The sequence below is a fragment of the Muscardinus avellanarius genome (genome assembly GCF_963383645.1).
Source record: "Muscardinus avellanarius genome assembly, chromosome: 4".
Classification (NCBI taxonomy): Eukaryota; Metazoa; Chordata; class Mammalia; order Rodentia; family Gliridae; genus Muscardinus; species Muscardinus avellanarius.
The window spans coordinates 146,470,284-146,483,367 of NC_137789.1; the positions used below are offsets into that span (position 1 = coordinate 146,470,284).

Consider the following 13,084-nt stretch of genomic DNA (forward strand, 5'->3'; position numbering starts at 1 on the left):
TATAGAAGGTTCTTCAGACAGCTATGATGAGAAGTCTGCTTGGGGGTTTGGGGATTAATAGGCAGGAGAAAGGCTGGGCTTGACTGTCAAGGGCTTGAAATGCCTGATTCTGGGAAATATGATTAAACTAATGGAGGAGAGCCTTGGGAAGTGAACAGGAGTTATTGGTAACTATAAATCAAAGAAAGAAAGAAAAGAAGCAAGCTATCAAATGCTTTACCAAATAGCTGAAACCTCAATTTTTTCATCTTTGCCCTTCTAAGACTTAGAAGAAACTGACCACCAGATAGCATCTCCATCCTTGATATAATGAAAGTCAAAGCGAGGCTTAAAAAAAAATACTAGGAATTGAACCCAGGGTCATTCTACTTTTGAGCTATACCCCCAGCCCTTTTATTTATTATTTTGAAACAGGGTCTCACTAAGTTGTGGAGGGCCCCCTAAAGTTGCTACTGCTGCCCTCCAACCTTTGATCCTCCTGTCTCAGTCTCCCAAGTACTGGGATTACAGGTACGAATCATCACGCCCAGCTACGAATGTTTTTTGAGGGATGCATATCTCCTCAACAAAGCAGATGTGGCCCTGGAGAGCCAGCCTCCAGAGGAAAAGAAGACCACAACTAGCCTGCCTCCTGGTGAGCTGCAGGTGCCTGTCACTACTTGGTGTCCCAGAACAGCCACAGTCAAACCTGTCCCATTGATCAGTAGAACAGGGCTGCAGGGAGCATGAGAAGCCCTTCCTGCCAGTCTCCCAGGATACATGTTTTCAGAGCCAGGCAAAACACCTCCCTCAGATTTAAAGGCGGGTCGTCACTTAAGTCTAAGGGTTGCAAAGAATTAAAACTTCTTCCTCAACACAGCTTCTCAATGCCCCAGGAGGGTGCTACTGAAAAGCTCCAGATTCTTGAAGAATCTGCTTTTCAAAATATGAACGACAAAGCCCCTTTAGGCCACGGTCCCACAACAACCAAGACTTTCCCCAGAGCCCTTTAACATTCAGGTCTGGGGTTGTAGAATAGTGCAGTGAATGGAATGAGAAAAAGACATGAAAAGAAAAGTTAACTAATTATAACATTATATGTTATGGTGAGATGGAAGACAGGCTCATAACATGTTAAGAAACAACACTTGTACATATGCAGTCCTTTCGGTTATGCGATGTCGAGGTACTGGGGTCTGGGAAGACCTTCCTCAGTGAAGACAGTCCCTGGGGGTGTGCTGGGCATCACAAGGAGGCTCCAGCAGCGGCTTGGAAGGAGAGAGTACTTGTCTTTCTATCTTCAGGGACATGCGTTGCTTTTCCAGGGAGGAGATTGCCAAGTCTAGCTACTTTGGTCCCAGCCTGCAGTCCAGAACATTCTGCTTTGGGATTTGCACTCAGCTGACTACATAATCACTGAACCCTCTCCAGATATCCTTGGAGCTTTTTGATAACAGTGTCAGACTCCTCTCGTTCGCTTGTCAAGAAGGCAAGTACTCTAAATGTGCTTTTTTTTCTTTTGTAGTCCACCTACAAGCTTGATAGGACAGAAACACTAATTTTAAACCTTACTCTTGTTTTCTACAGTAAAATGAGGGTTAAAAAAAAAAGTCTCATACTAGCCAGGTGTGGTGGTGCACGTTTATAATCCCAGTACTTGGGAAGCTGAGACAGAAAGGTCTCAGGTTCAAAGCCAGCCTTGGCAACATAATGAGGCCCTCAGCAACCTAGTGAGAATTTGTTCCAAATAAATAAAATTGGGCTGGGGTATAGATTGGAGGTAGAAAGCCTCTGGGTTCAGTCCCTAGTATCCCCCCCCCCCAAAAAAATCCCATACAGATAGCTTATATTTATGAATTAAGATAAAAGGGTTTTGCTAATTTTCCTGGCATAACAACTGATTTTGTGAGAGTCTTCCAATTTGGGTTGCTATAGGGCTCAATTACAATGTTATTTACAAACTTTAGGCGTGCCAGTGTTCAGCAGACCTCACGAATGACCTTTCAGCTGTTTGGGCAGAGGCCATACAGCACTGTGGTTAAGATTGTGACCTTAGGTGTCAGGCAAAAATTTATGTCCAAATTTAGCTCTTCCAACTCACTGCTTATGTGACCACAGGCAGGTAGGTCTTTAGACTGTGTATGCCTCCATTTTCCCATTTTTAACATGAGAATAACTTTGTTGAAGTATTATAAATATTAAACGAAGAAAAGTGATAAAATTCTTGGCCTAACCTTCGGGACCCAGCAGGTCCCCAGTGAATGACAGCTGGTCTCCTAGAACAGGGCCGCATCCACAAAGCAGAGTTACAGCCACTTGCAAAAGCTATTTGTATGTTTACCGCTATATCTGTTTTGTCCACATGTCCCAGCATCTTACGAATTCCCTTCCTGTTCTTAAATGGGGAAAAGAGTTCCTTCCCGGCTGACTTCCGGGGGTTGTTTTGAGCAGGACAAAGGACAGACACACAGGGGACACTTTGCAAGGCATGAAGTCTTGCACAGCTCAGAGCTGGAACACCAGACAACGACAGGAAGCTACAGCATCTTAAGGTCTCTCTGGCAGCTGCAGGAGGCCTTTGCCAAATTACTCCCCAGTCCTCTGCCAGGAGCTTCTCCTGAGCACACAGGAACACACACAGCTGCGGGAGGGCACACTTCCGCTGAGCACCTGTCCTAAACAGGATGCTCCCAGCACACAGACTGGCTTCCTGGGAATCCCACTTCCTGAGCATAGTCTGGCCTCGGCAGCATAAAAACTGGGCTCTTCTTGCTTCCCAACAGTGAAAAGCAACAATAGAAATCATTTTTAAAAATAAACTATTATTGTTGTAGCTAACATTTAATTGATGCTTTTGTGCCAAAATACCCAACACTTTGACATGCATGCGCTCATTTGAGACTCATACTTGATACTGCCCTGAAACTTGGGCAAGCAGGGCCCCTACCCTGACCCCATGCTTTCCTTAACAATGTCTAAGACCCTTGCTGGCAGCTAAAATCAGTTGGTGCCAGCAGTACAGTCAGGGTGGGGCATCCCAGCCTCCTTCTACATCTCTCCCATGCTCTGTAGGGGTTGACCAGATGCCCAGAGGAGTCCTAGGCATCATGCTGATAAAGTTCTTTGGGGCCCTTGGAGATGGCTCCCTCCTGGGGAGAAGCCTTGCCAGCAACCTCTTCCTCTGGCTGACATGGTATTTCTCTCCCATGATCAAACAAAACTGGGCTACTGACATACAGATTTTGGATGACTCAGATTGTTTAAATAGATATAAGCCCCACCCCCAAAAAATTGCTCAGTGTCCCAAGATGGAGCAAACCTATTTGCAGCAATCTTCTAAGGTGTTTATTCTTCAGTAGTCCTTACAGAGAGGGGAATTGTAACTTGGAGAAATTAACTTCTCAAAGCAACACATTTAGTGAGGAGGAGAACTGGGACTTAAATCCTGACATGTCCAACCTCAAAGCCACAACACTCCATTATTAGTCTCCCAGATTTCCTAATCTGCCTCCACTAAGATGGCGCAATCCCATGAGGCGTACTCTTCCCTTTACCCAGGGCTCTTTGATGCTGTTGCTTCTCATTCTCTCTTGTCTGAACCTGCTGACAAGCCACTGTCCAGCACACTGCCATTTGACTACAGTGTACCTGGTGTCTCCCTGACTTCCTTCCTTCTCCCACCGCCAGACCTCCCCTCTTCCAAGAGCAGTCGCAGACCATTCCAAAAACATCTGATCTGGACCCCTTTCAATGCAAGTATTCAGAAGAAACACCACAGTCATTCACCAGACAATGTTAGTAGCTCCAGTAGAAAGCCACATGTTTTGCTTCTAGTCTTATTTGTGGAATAAGACCTTTTGTGTGTGCTCAATAAAGGGATTTTGAGTACCCATCAGGCATGGAGCCAATATTTGAGGGAGGTGCCCTAAGTTGCAAGAGGCATAGTCAAGGTGGTTCAGAACAAAGTTTTTCCAGGGTAGCTGGTAAGAGTGCTAGGCACAGAAGTTACAGTTTGTCCAGTCCTCAGTTCTTGCTCCTCTGAAAGGGCCGAGCCTGCAATATGAAGAAGAGACTACTGGAGAGCCATAGAGCCAGGGGACTGTCACCCTGCGCCTCAGTCAGAATTGGCATCCCATCTGGCTCCGCTCACCAGCCCAAGCTCTGGTCCCTGTCCCAGCCCACGCTCAGTATAACTAGGATGAGGTATCATTTCACATTCACAGGATGGCTAGAAACAAAAAGTCAGATACTAACGAGTGTTGGTGGGAGGTGGAGAAACGGGAACCCACATGTGCCGCTGGTGAGAATGTAAAAAGGGGCAGATGCCTTGTCAAACAGCCTGGAAGTTTTTCAGGAGAGTGGGACCCAGAAGTTCCACTCCTAGGTATGTGCCCAAAAAATTAAAAACATATGTTCACACAAAAACTTGGACATGAATGCTCATAGTGGCATTACTCATAATAACCAAAAGATAGAAACAACCTACATTTTCATCAACAGATGAAAAGATAAAATGTGGTGTCTCCATACAATGTAAGATGATTTGGCCACAATAAGGAATGAAGGACTGATACAGGCTACACCTTGGATGAACCGGAAAAACATTATGCTAAATGAAGAAGTAGACACAAAAGACCCTCTATTGTATGATTCTAATTCCATGAAATGTGCAGAATAGGAAAATTTATAGTCAGAAAGTTGACTAGTAATTTTTTCAGGCTAAGGGATAGAGATGGAAAAGCTGGGCTGAGGAAAAGCAGATAAAGGCTTCAGGGTTCCTTTTTGAGGCAATGGAAAATATTCTAAAATTCACTGTGGTGATGGCTGCACATTATCAGTGAATATATTAAAACCCACTGCAGCCAGGCGTGGTGGCGCACGCTTGTAATCCTAGCGCTTGGGAAGCTGAGACAGGAGGATCACACAGGTTCGGAGCCAGCCTCAGCAACTTAGTGAGACCCTGTTTCCAAATAGGTCTGAGAGTATAGCCTGGAGGTAGAAGAGCCCCTGGGTTCTACCCCCAGTACCACAAAAATAAATAAATAAAATAAACCCCATTGCATTACATACTGTAAATGAGTGAATTATACAGAATGTGGATAATATCTCAATAAAGCTCCTATAAGTGCATTGCCACAAGCTGGGCATGGTAGCATATGCCTGAAATCCCAGTACTTGAGAGGCTGAGATAGAAGGATTACAGGTTCAAAGCCAGCCTCAGTAACTTAGTGAGACCCTCAACCACTTGAGCAAGACCGTGTTTCAAAATTAAAAATAAAATAGGAGTAGGGGGTATAGTGTAGAGGTAGAATGCCCCTGGCTTCAGTCCACAGTAAATAATAATAATGATAAATAATAACAAAAACAAAAAAATACCCATTCTAAGGTATTATTCTTTTTTTTTTTTTTTTGAGTTACTGAGGATGGAACCCAGGGGGCATTCTACCTCTGAGCTATACCCCCAGCCCTATTTTTTATTCTTTATTTTGAAACAGGGTCTCACTGAGTTGCAAAGGGCCTCACTAAGTAGCTGAGGCTGTCCACGAGCCGTAATCCTCCTGTCTCTGCCTCTCAAATGCTGGGATTACAAGAGTGCACCACCACGCCCAGCTTAAGGCATTATTCTTTTATTATTATATGTAATGCTTTATATTATATTATACCTTATATAAGGTATATATTATTCAAAACAAAATATATACCATATATGGTGGTATAATATATACCATCTATACCTTAATATATTACTCTAATATACCTTAGAGTAGGTATATTGGTAGGGCCTATATCTATATAAACAATCTGAGTCATCCAATATCAATATGTCAGTAGTCCTTTACTTGAATTTAATTCAACCCTGCTCCCCCACACTGTCCCAGAACTGTCAGGTATGTATTATGCTTTCTGGCCTCTCTGGCTCAACTCCATTCGTTCATAGGGACCAACAGCCTTCTGCACCATGTACTAATTCAAGGGCTGACTTGGAGCACGTGGGTAGGTACCATCATCCTTAGTAAAAGAACCATTACAACTTCAAAGTGTGACGACTCCCCGAGCAAAGGCTCCTCCACCCAGCCTGGGCTTTCTCTGCCTCTTTCCAGGCAGAAGGATGTGTGGCCACATTCTAATAAACGTCACTGAAAAAGACACCTTCACAATTCTCTCCATACGCAGAGCACTCTCTTCTCCAAGACAAGCCCTCCCTAAGCGGCGACACAATGAGGACCCGGACTTTCCTTGGATCATCCCTCACCACACACACTCAGCCGTCTGGAATATTTCTTTTCCATTCGTCTTTGTCATAGGAAAGGGCAGCAATCCATTGATAGAGATCCTTCTTTTCCATCACCCTTCCTATGACTGGTAATTACTTGTACCCAATTTGGAGAGAGATGAATATGTTATCAAGATCATAAAATCATAGAGTAAAATACCCTCAGAACTGAACTCCACAGCTATACTTAGGTTACATTCTCCATTTCTCCTGCCCTCACCCCCATTAATTATATATTAAGGATAGTGTTTCCTTTGAAGGATGGTCTCAATGGTTCTTTATTGCTTATGTCAATCACAACACACACACACACACACACACACACACACACACACACACGTCCAGAGTGGGATTTACTTACCAAGAGCACAGCTGTTCAACACGTGCTCGGGTGGGCCATAATCCTCAGGATACAGGTACAACAAGTGGGTGATGGTCGCACGCCTGTGAGCATGGTAAGAGGGCCTGGGGACACTCAGGTCCTCAACAATCAGCCTCCTCCTGTATGAGCCTCTCCTCTCAGATGAGGTGACTTTGCTTTTCTCCGAGCTGCATAACTTCCCCAGACATTTTAGACCAAGGAAGGAAGGCATCGTGGCCTGATGGCAACAGGAGCCCCCCAGAAGCCGCGCTCCCCCTAAGCTCACCCTCTCTGCTTTCCTGGCTCCCTACCTCTCGTCTTTGCACTGCCCAGCAAAGGAGATTAAGAAAGACGTATTTAAGAGATTACCCTTCAGGAGCTTAGAGCTCCGTATTCTCAGTCAGATGGTTAAATATAAAAACAGCCACTCCTGGGAACCCAGGACTATCAGGCTGACTTACAGCACGCACATTTGAGAATAAGATTAATACTGTATTGAGAGCAAAAGAAAGCACAGGGCTGCAATACCTAAGAGAATTCTCCTGCAAATATTCTTAGCCTATCCAATATCATCTGATAAGAGTACTAAGAATAGGTCCAGCTGAGTGTGACGGTGCATGCTTGTAATCCCAGTACTTGGGAGGCTGATACTGGAAGATCACAGGTTCAAATCTAGCCTCAGAAACTTAGCAGGACCCTCTGTAACTTAGTGAGATTCTGTTTCCAAATAAAGAATAAAATTGGGCTGTGGGTGTAGCTCAGAGGTAGAATGCCTCTGGGTTCAATCCCCAGTGCCACAAACACATACAAAAGAATAGGTCCAGGCACACAGACCCATATTGTATAAAATCTAAAAATGCATATTGGAAAAACAATACTTCAGAGTAATGATTCCAAGCTTTCCAGCATTTTGGATCTCACAAGGGGTAGGAGAAACCTCAACTAAAGTTCCTCAGCTTCAACTAGTGACATATGCAGGTCCAAGCCACAGGACCTAACCATTTCATCTCCTTCCCGTTTTCTATGGGGATTCCTCCCCTGCGGCCATCAAAACCCATCTGCTTCATCCCATTAATCCAGTGCTTCTAACAGTCTTAAAGTGGTTTCATGGATTTTCTGCTATTTCAAAATCCAGCCAAATCATAGAATCATAGGATGGAGATAGAACTGTCAAGTTTTCATATCCATAGCTCTGTTTTTACAAAGCTATTTGCTAGCAGGACCCTCATAAAATTAAGGTGTTGGTATACAAAGGACAGACCCGGTGATAAGCATTTATCTTCTGATGTCCACATAGTGAAGTTAAGTATAATAGGTACAGTGTATAACCACACCAAAATCACAAGTCAAAGTGAATAAATCCATACTCCTTTTTCATGGTACTATTACATTCAAATACAATTTTCTTTTCATTAAAACCCTAACACACCGGGCGTGGTGGTGCACGCTTATAATCCCAGTGTTTGGGAGGCTGAGACAGGAGGATCACACAGGTTCGAAGCCAGCCTCAGCTACTTAGTGAGGCTCTCAGCAACTTAGTGAGACCCTGTTTCCATATAAAATAGGTCTGGGAGTATAGCCTGGAGATAGAAAGCCTCTGGGTTCCATCCCCAGTACCAAAAACAAAAAACAAAAATACCCCAAAACCCTAGCACAACTTCATTTTTGTTTGTTTGTTTGTTTGTTTGTTTTACTAGGATTGAACACAGGAACATTCTACCTCTGAGCTACACCCCTAGCCCTTTTTATTTTTATTTTTTTGTTTTGAAACAGGGTCTTGCTAGGTTACTAATAGTCTTGCTAAATACTAAGGCAGTCCTAGAATTCTACTGGCATCACAGGTATGCACCCCTATACCTGGCTTCTTGCATACTTTAAATATAAAAGAGTTACTGAGCTAGAAAAATCTTTCAAATATAATCTAGAACAATGATTCCCAAATATCCTTGCATAAGAATTATCTGTTGAGTTTCTTAAAATTACAGAATATAAGACACTAACTCAGAGCTCCACATGCAATTCTTTAAGGATAGAGCCCAGGAATGTCCATTTCTAAAAGTTCCCCAGATGAAGCTCTGATCTAGTCTAGTCTTTAAGATGAGAAAGGTATCATGAACAGCCTCAGAAACTTAGTGAGGCCTTGTTTCCAAATGAAAAATAAAATGGGGCTGGGGATATAGCTCAGAGGTAGAATGCTCCTGGGTTCCATCCCCAGTAACACACACACACACACACACACACACACACACACACACACACACACACACGAAGGTAAGCCTCAGAGTAGGCAGGTCCAAGGTCTGACTTCCAACCCTTACTGGCAGGTCCTTCCACAAAGACTCTAGGCAGACAAAGGGCAACAAAACCCTTGCCTCTTTGGTTCCTAGCTTCTAATCCTTAATGCGGGATTTGGAAACAATTCAGATGATAGAGAATCCAGTTTGCTAGAACTGCTTCAGGCCGATGGGAAGCACATTGAGAATACAAAAGCGAGACTGTCGGGGGGCTCCCAGCCTGGCAGAGCTGACACAGCTAAAGTCACACCTCAAGATCTCTGTTCCAAAAGTCTGAGAATTAAGCTCTATTCCAACCATCTCCCCAAATAAGATCCTTCCAAAGTCCTCTTCCAAAAACTGTCTACAGAGTAAGTTAAACAATCTGTATGTTCTATTTCTTGCATGCCTATTTTGAAGAGCCTTAAGATATAAAATGCAAGATACCCTTTCACTGTTTCCCAAAATGGGGCCTGGGGACCAGTTTGTTTAAAATGCAGGTTCCTGAGGCCCACCCCAGATCTACTATTTCTTTAGGGTGTTTTTCTAGTAAACACTGTATTGTGGGAACCTGTCCCCTTCACCATAACTACTGTAGTCAATTCCCTATACCTCTGCTCTTGGCCAACTGAGAATATGAGCAGCTATTGCTTCTGGGTGTTTATACTTTCTTTTTGAGAAACATGCAGCCACTTTAATCCACACACAAACACAGACTTTGGGCAGATAGAAGATTTTAAAAAAAATTCAAATCCAGCATCTTCTTAGCTGGATGTGGTGGTACACGCCAGCAATCATAGTACTTGGGAGGCTGATACAGGATTGTAGGTTCAAGGCCAGCCTCAGCAACTTAGTGAGCTCCTCAACAACTTAGCAAGATCCTGTTCCAAAAATCAAAAGGGCTGGGAGTGTATCTTGAAAACAGAATAGCCCTGGGTTCAATCCTAAGTATCAGAAAAAAGAAAAGAAAAGAATAGAAAAGAAAAAACCCAGCATCTTCTTGACCAAGAAAAAGTAGAACTATTCCAAGACAAAGCAGTTCTGTCTTCTTGGTCCCTAAACAGGTCACACTAATTGCACAGCAATAACCCACCCCCTGCTCAGATATTGTATTTGCAGCACACACTCAGGCTACCCCTACATTTTACACATCCATATGTTTAGTTCAAGAAGCAATTGCACGTGCTTGTACTCCCAGTATTTGAGAAGCTGAGAAGAAGGGTCACAGGTCCAAGGCCAACCTTGGCAACCAAGAGACTCTGTTTCAAAATAAAATAGAAAAAGGACTGGGGGTGTAGATCAGCAGTAGGATGGCCCTGAGTTCAATCTCTAGGACCACAAGAAGGAGGAAGAGGGGAGGAGGAAAGGGGGGGGAGGGAAGGAAGGGGAGGGGGAGGAGGGGAGGAGGAGGAGGAATTGTTTGGCTGGGAGTGTAGCTCAGTAGTACAGCACTTACCCAAGTTTCTGGGTTTAATCCCCAGCACTGCAAATATCTGTCATACTATGAAAAGAAAACCTTTCAATTCTTCAATAATGGGATTATATGAAAAAGTCTGATGCGTTTCAAGAATTTTAGGTCAGGATGGAATGTAAACTCAATTGCATCCTGAAGTGACAACAAAGGTTTGCTTGCTTTTAAAGACAACCTAACGACATATAAATGTAAGGATGCTTTCTCAGGCAGTAGAGACAGATGAGAGACCAGATGCTTGGGGCCAGTAGTGACCGGGGAACCTGTGAACTAAGTTCCACCTCCCAGACGCCCAGTTTTAACTAAACCTTCTCCACACAGTTCAGAGTAAACACTCAGGAGAGGCCAAGCCCTACCTGACAGCAACCTTCCCCAGGAAAGCATACTGTGAGAAGACCCATGGGAACATCAATGCATCCAATCCTTTCTCTGCTGCACAAACCTCAGCCTCCTGCAAAATGATGGTCATGACAATGACAAAGTACAGTGGGTCTTGTGACATTGTATGTGGTTGTAGGACAAGATATCACAATGCTGCACGTTACAAAGCTAATGATAATTACAAATGTCAACCCTCGCCCAAGGGTGTGCTGGCCTGTGCTTCTAATGAGATAGAGAGTTCCAAATCCTGCTAAAAATATTCTGATGTGCCTCAAACAAGTTCTTCTTCTTTGATAAACTATAAAAAGAAGCCATTAGCAGGAAAACTCACCAAGGAGTTCAGGCTGCACTGAGAGGCCCTGAGCACTCTGTGTTTGCATAAATATCTGATGAGATGAACCCCACAACCCAACCCAGAGCCAAGTCTTTGGGGGCTGCACGGTGCTCAGGGGGTTGAATGTCATAAATACTGTTCTTCCATCAATTACAGGTCACTCCACATGCCAGTGCCCTCCACCTGACCCCTGTCTTTAATTTTATTCTAGCTAATAATAATTTAGGTCTTTTTTTTTTCAGACAGGTACTCTCTCTCTTCTTAAATCATCTGCCAAGATCTACCTGCTTCTTGCTATGACAAAAAATTCAGAGAGCAAACCACCACGTTAAAATGAGTATCTTTATGAAATCGAGCTGCCTAAGTGGTCTGAAGTTGGCCTGTGGCTTCATCAATAATAACACAGTTAGTTGGATTTTTTTCACCCAAATAAGCAAACAAATAGCTCAGCAAGACTTCCCCAAACATCAGCAATTGCTCACAATTACCAGGATGATCTTTGCTGCTAAGCAGAAAAGATAAAGCAGAGAAGCTGCATTTAAAAAAAAAATGGGAAGACCCAAGGAGGAGCCCAGCGAACTTCTCATGGACTTGCCCATTGGAGGGTCTCTCCCTCCGGGCCCTCCACCTGCTCCCCACCACCAGCATGTAGCAAAGTTGGTCCTGCATCTCCATCATCAAACTTGGGCAACACCTCTGTAAAACCTGAGGTTTAAGGGGTCTTACCCATCCCTCCAAAGCAGGCTGTGATTTTCTGGGCATACTGGCACAGGCTCTTGTCTGGACAGGGCTCTTCTGCAAAGCCTGCTTCTTCCATTACTCTGCAAGCAGCTGCCTTTCTTCCCGTAATGCCACTCGTCCGAGACCTGCTCCAAACGGAACAGCCAAGCCCCCTCTTCCCTATCACCTCCATTAATAATTCAGATACTACATAAAAATCTGCTGAGCATTCAAGATTGAGAGGGCTGAGGCACTCAGGACTGAAGCATAATTAGTTTAACAGACATCCAGTGTCTCAAGTTACCCTCTGACAATATTCTCTATAGGCAAGATTTCCAAATGGCAGTGAGAGGCAGCTCAGAATGTCTTCAAGAAAACAGCCACCAGCAAGATCAGCTCAGAAAGGGTCACAGGCATCCCCAGAGAGCAAACATGGGGTCTGACAAGAGACTCTCCCATGAATCTGCTGCACAGAGTCAGGGCAGAAGAGCCCTGTCCACACAAGAGGCTGTGCCAGTACGCCCAGAAAATCACAGCCCACCAGGCCAGGGCTCATCAGTTGCTGAACCATCTCTATACCCTGAAGACATCTTCTACTCTCCTTCCTTACTCTTTCCCATACTTCTCTCTCTTCTCAAGAAATTTCCAGTCTCCTTTTCATTAGAATCTTTAAAACATCCACCTGTACTTCTGGTGCAGCTCTCACGTGACCTCTTCTCAGTGCCTCCCAAATCACTTTGGCTAAATCAGTTTCTTCCTCTCTTGTCCCCAGGTAGCAGACCAAGCATGGTCTTTACCATAGCCTGCTTTGTATAGGGTGACCTATAAGCTGTCTCATTTTCCCTGCCAGCTGTTAAGCTTCTGGAAAGCAAAGGTCTTGTCTGTCTCCCTCTTTCCTTCACCTGGGGCTCTCCATATGCTAGGTCCTCAATGCAGTTCTCCACCAGAACTCACCATGAAATATGAGCCCCCAGTGTTTGGATTAAAGTGTGTTTTATCAAAGACATAACATACTTTGGCCATTGTTCACTGTTTCACTAGGAGAGGAAGACATACACATTCTGTAGCACTGTCTGATAACTCATACAGCTCTAAGCTCCTGGTCAGAGCTTTTGTAAGTATCACAGAAGGCACTAAACAGCAGGGCATGTCCAAAAGGCCCCTGCCAGCTGTGGCCATCGGAAGCTGTCCCAGTGGCTGGTAATGCAGGAGCAGGTCATCCTTACTGGTGGGATAAAAAGCTGAGCATAGACCCAGAAACCCCGGCGTCAGCACTCTGCCTGTTCCTGAC

General features: G+C 44.3%; 1 protein-coding gene across 6 annotated transcripts in view; it reads right to left on the reverse strand.

Moving 5' to 3' along the window:
- ABLIM1 (actin binding LIM protein 1) overlaps positions 1-13,084 on the reverse strand; it is a gene marked incomplete at both ends in the record, with an annotated part of 233,804 nt that overhangs the window by 205,605 nt on the left and 15,115 nt on the right. Inside the window, one exon of one of the 6 annotated variants that reach the window (XM_080695093.1) lies at positions 6,615-6,846. The exons of the other annotated variants lie outside the window; for them this stretch is intronic. Within the exon in view, the coding sequence (XP_080551219.1) occupies positions 6,615-6,846 (232 nt within the window). Of the gene's footprint in view, positions 1-6,614; positions 6,847-13,084 lie in introns of those variants that run through there. 6 annotated transcript variants of the gene reach the window in all.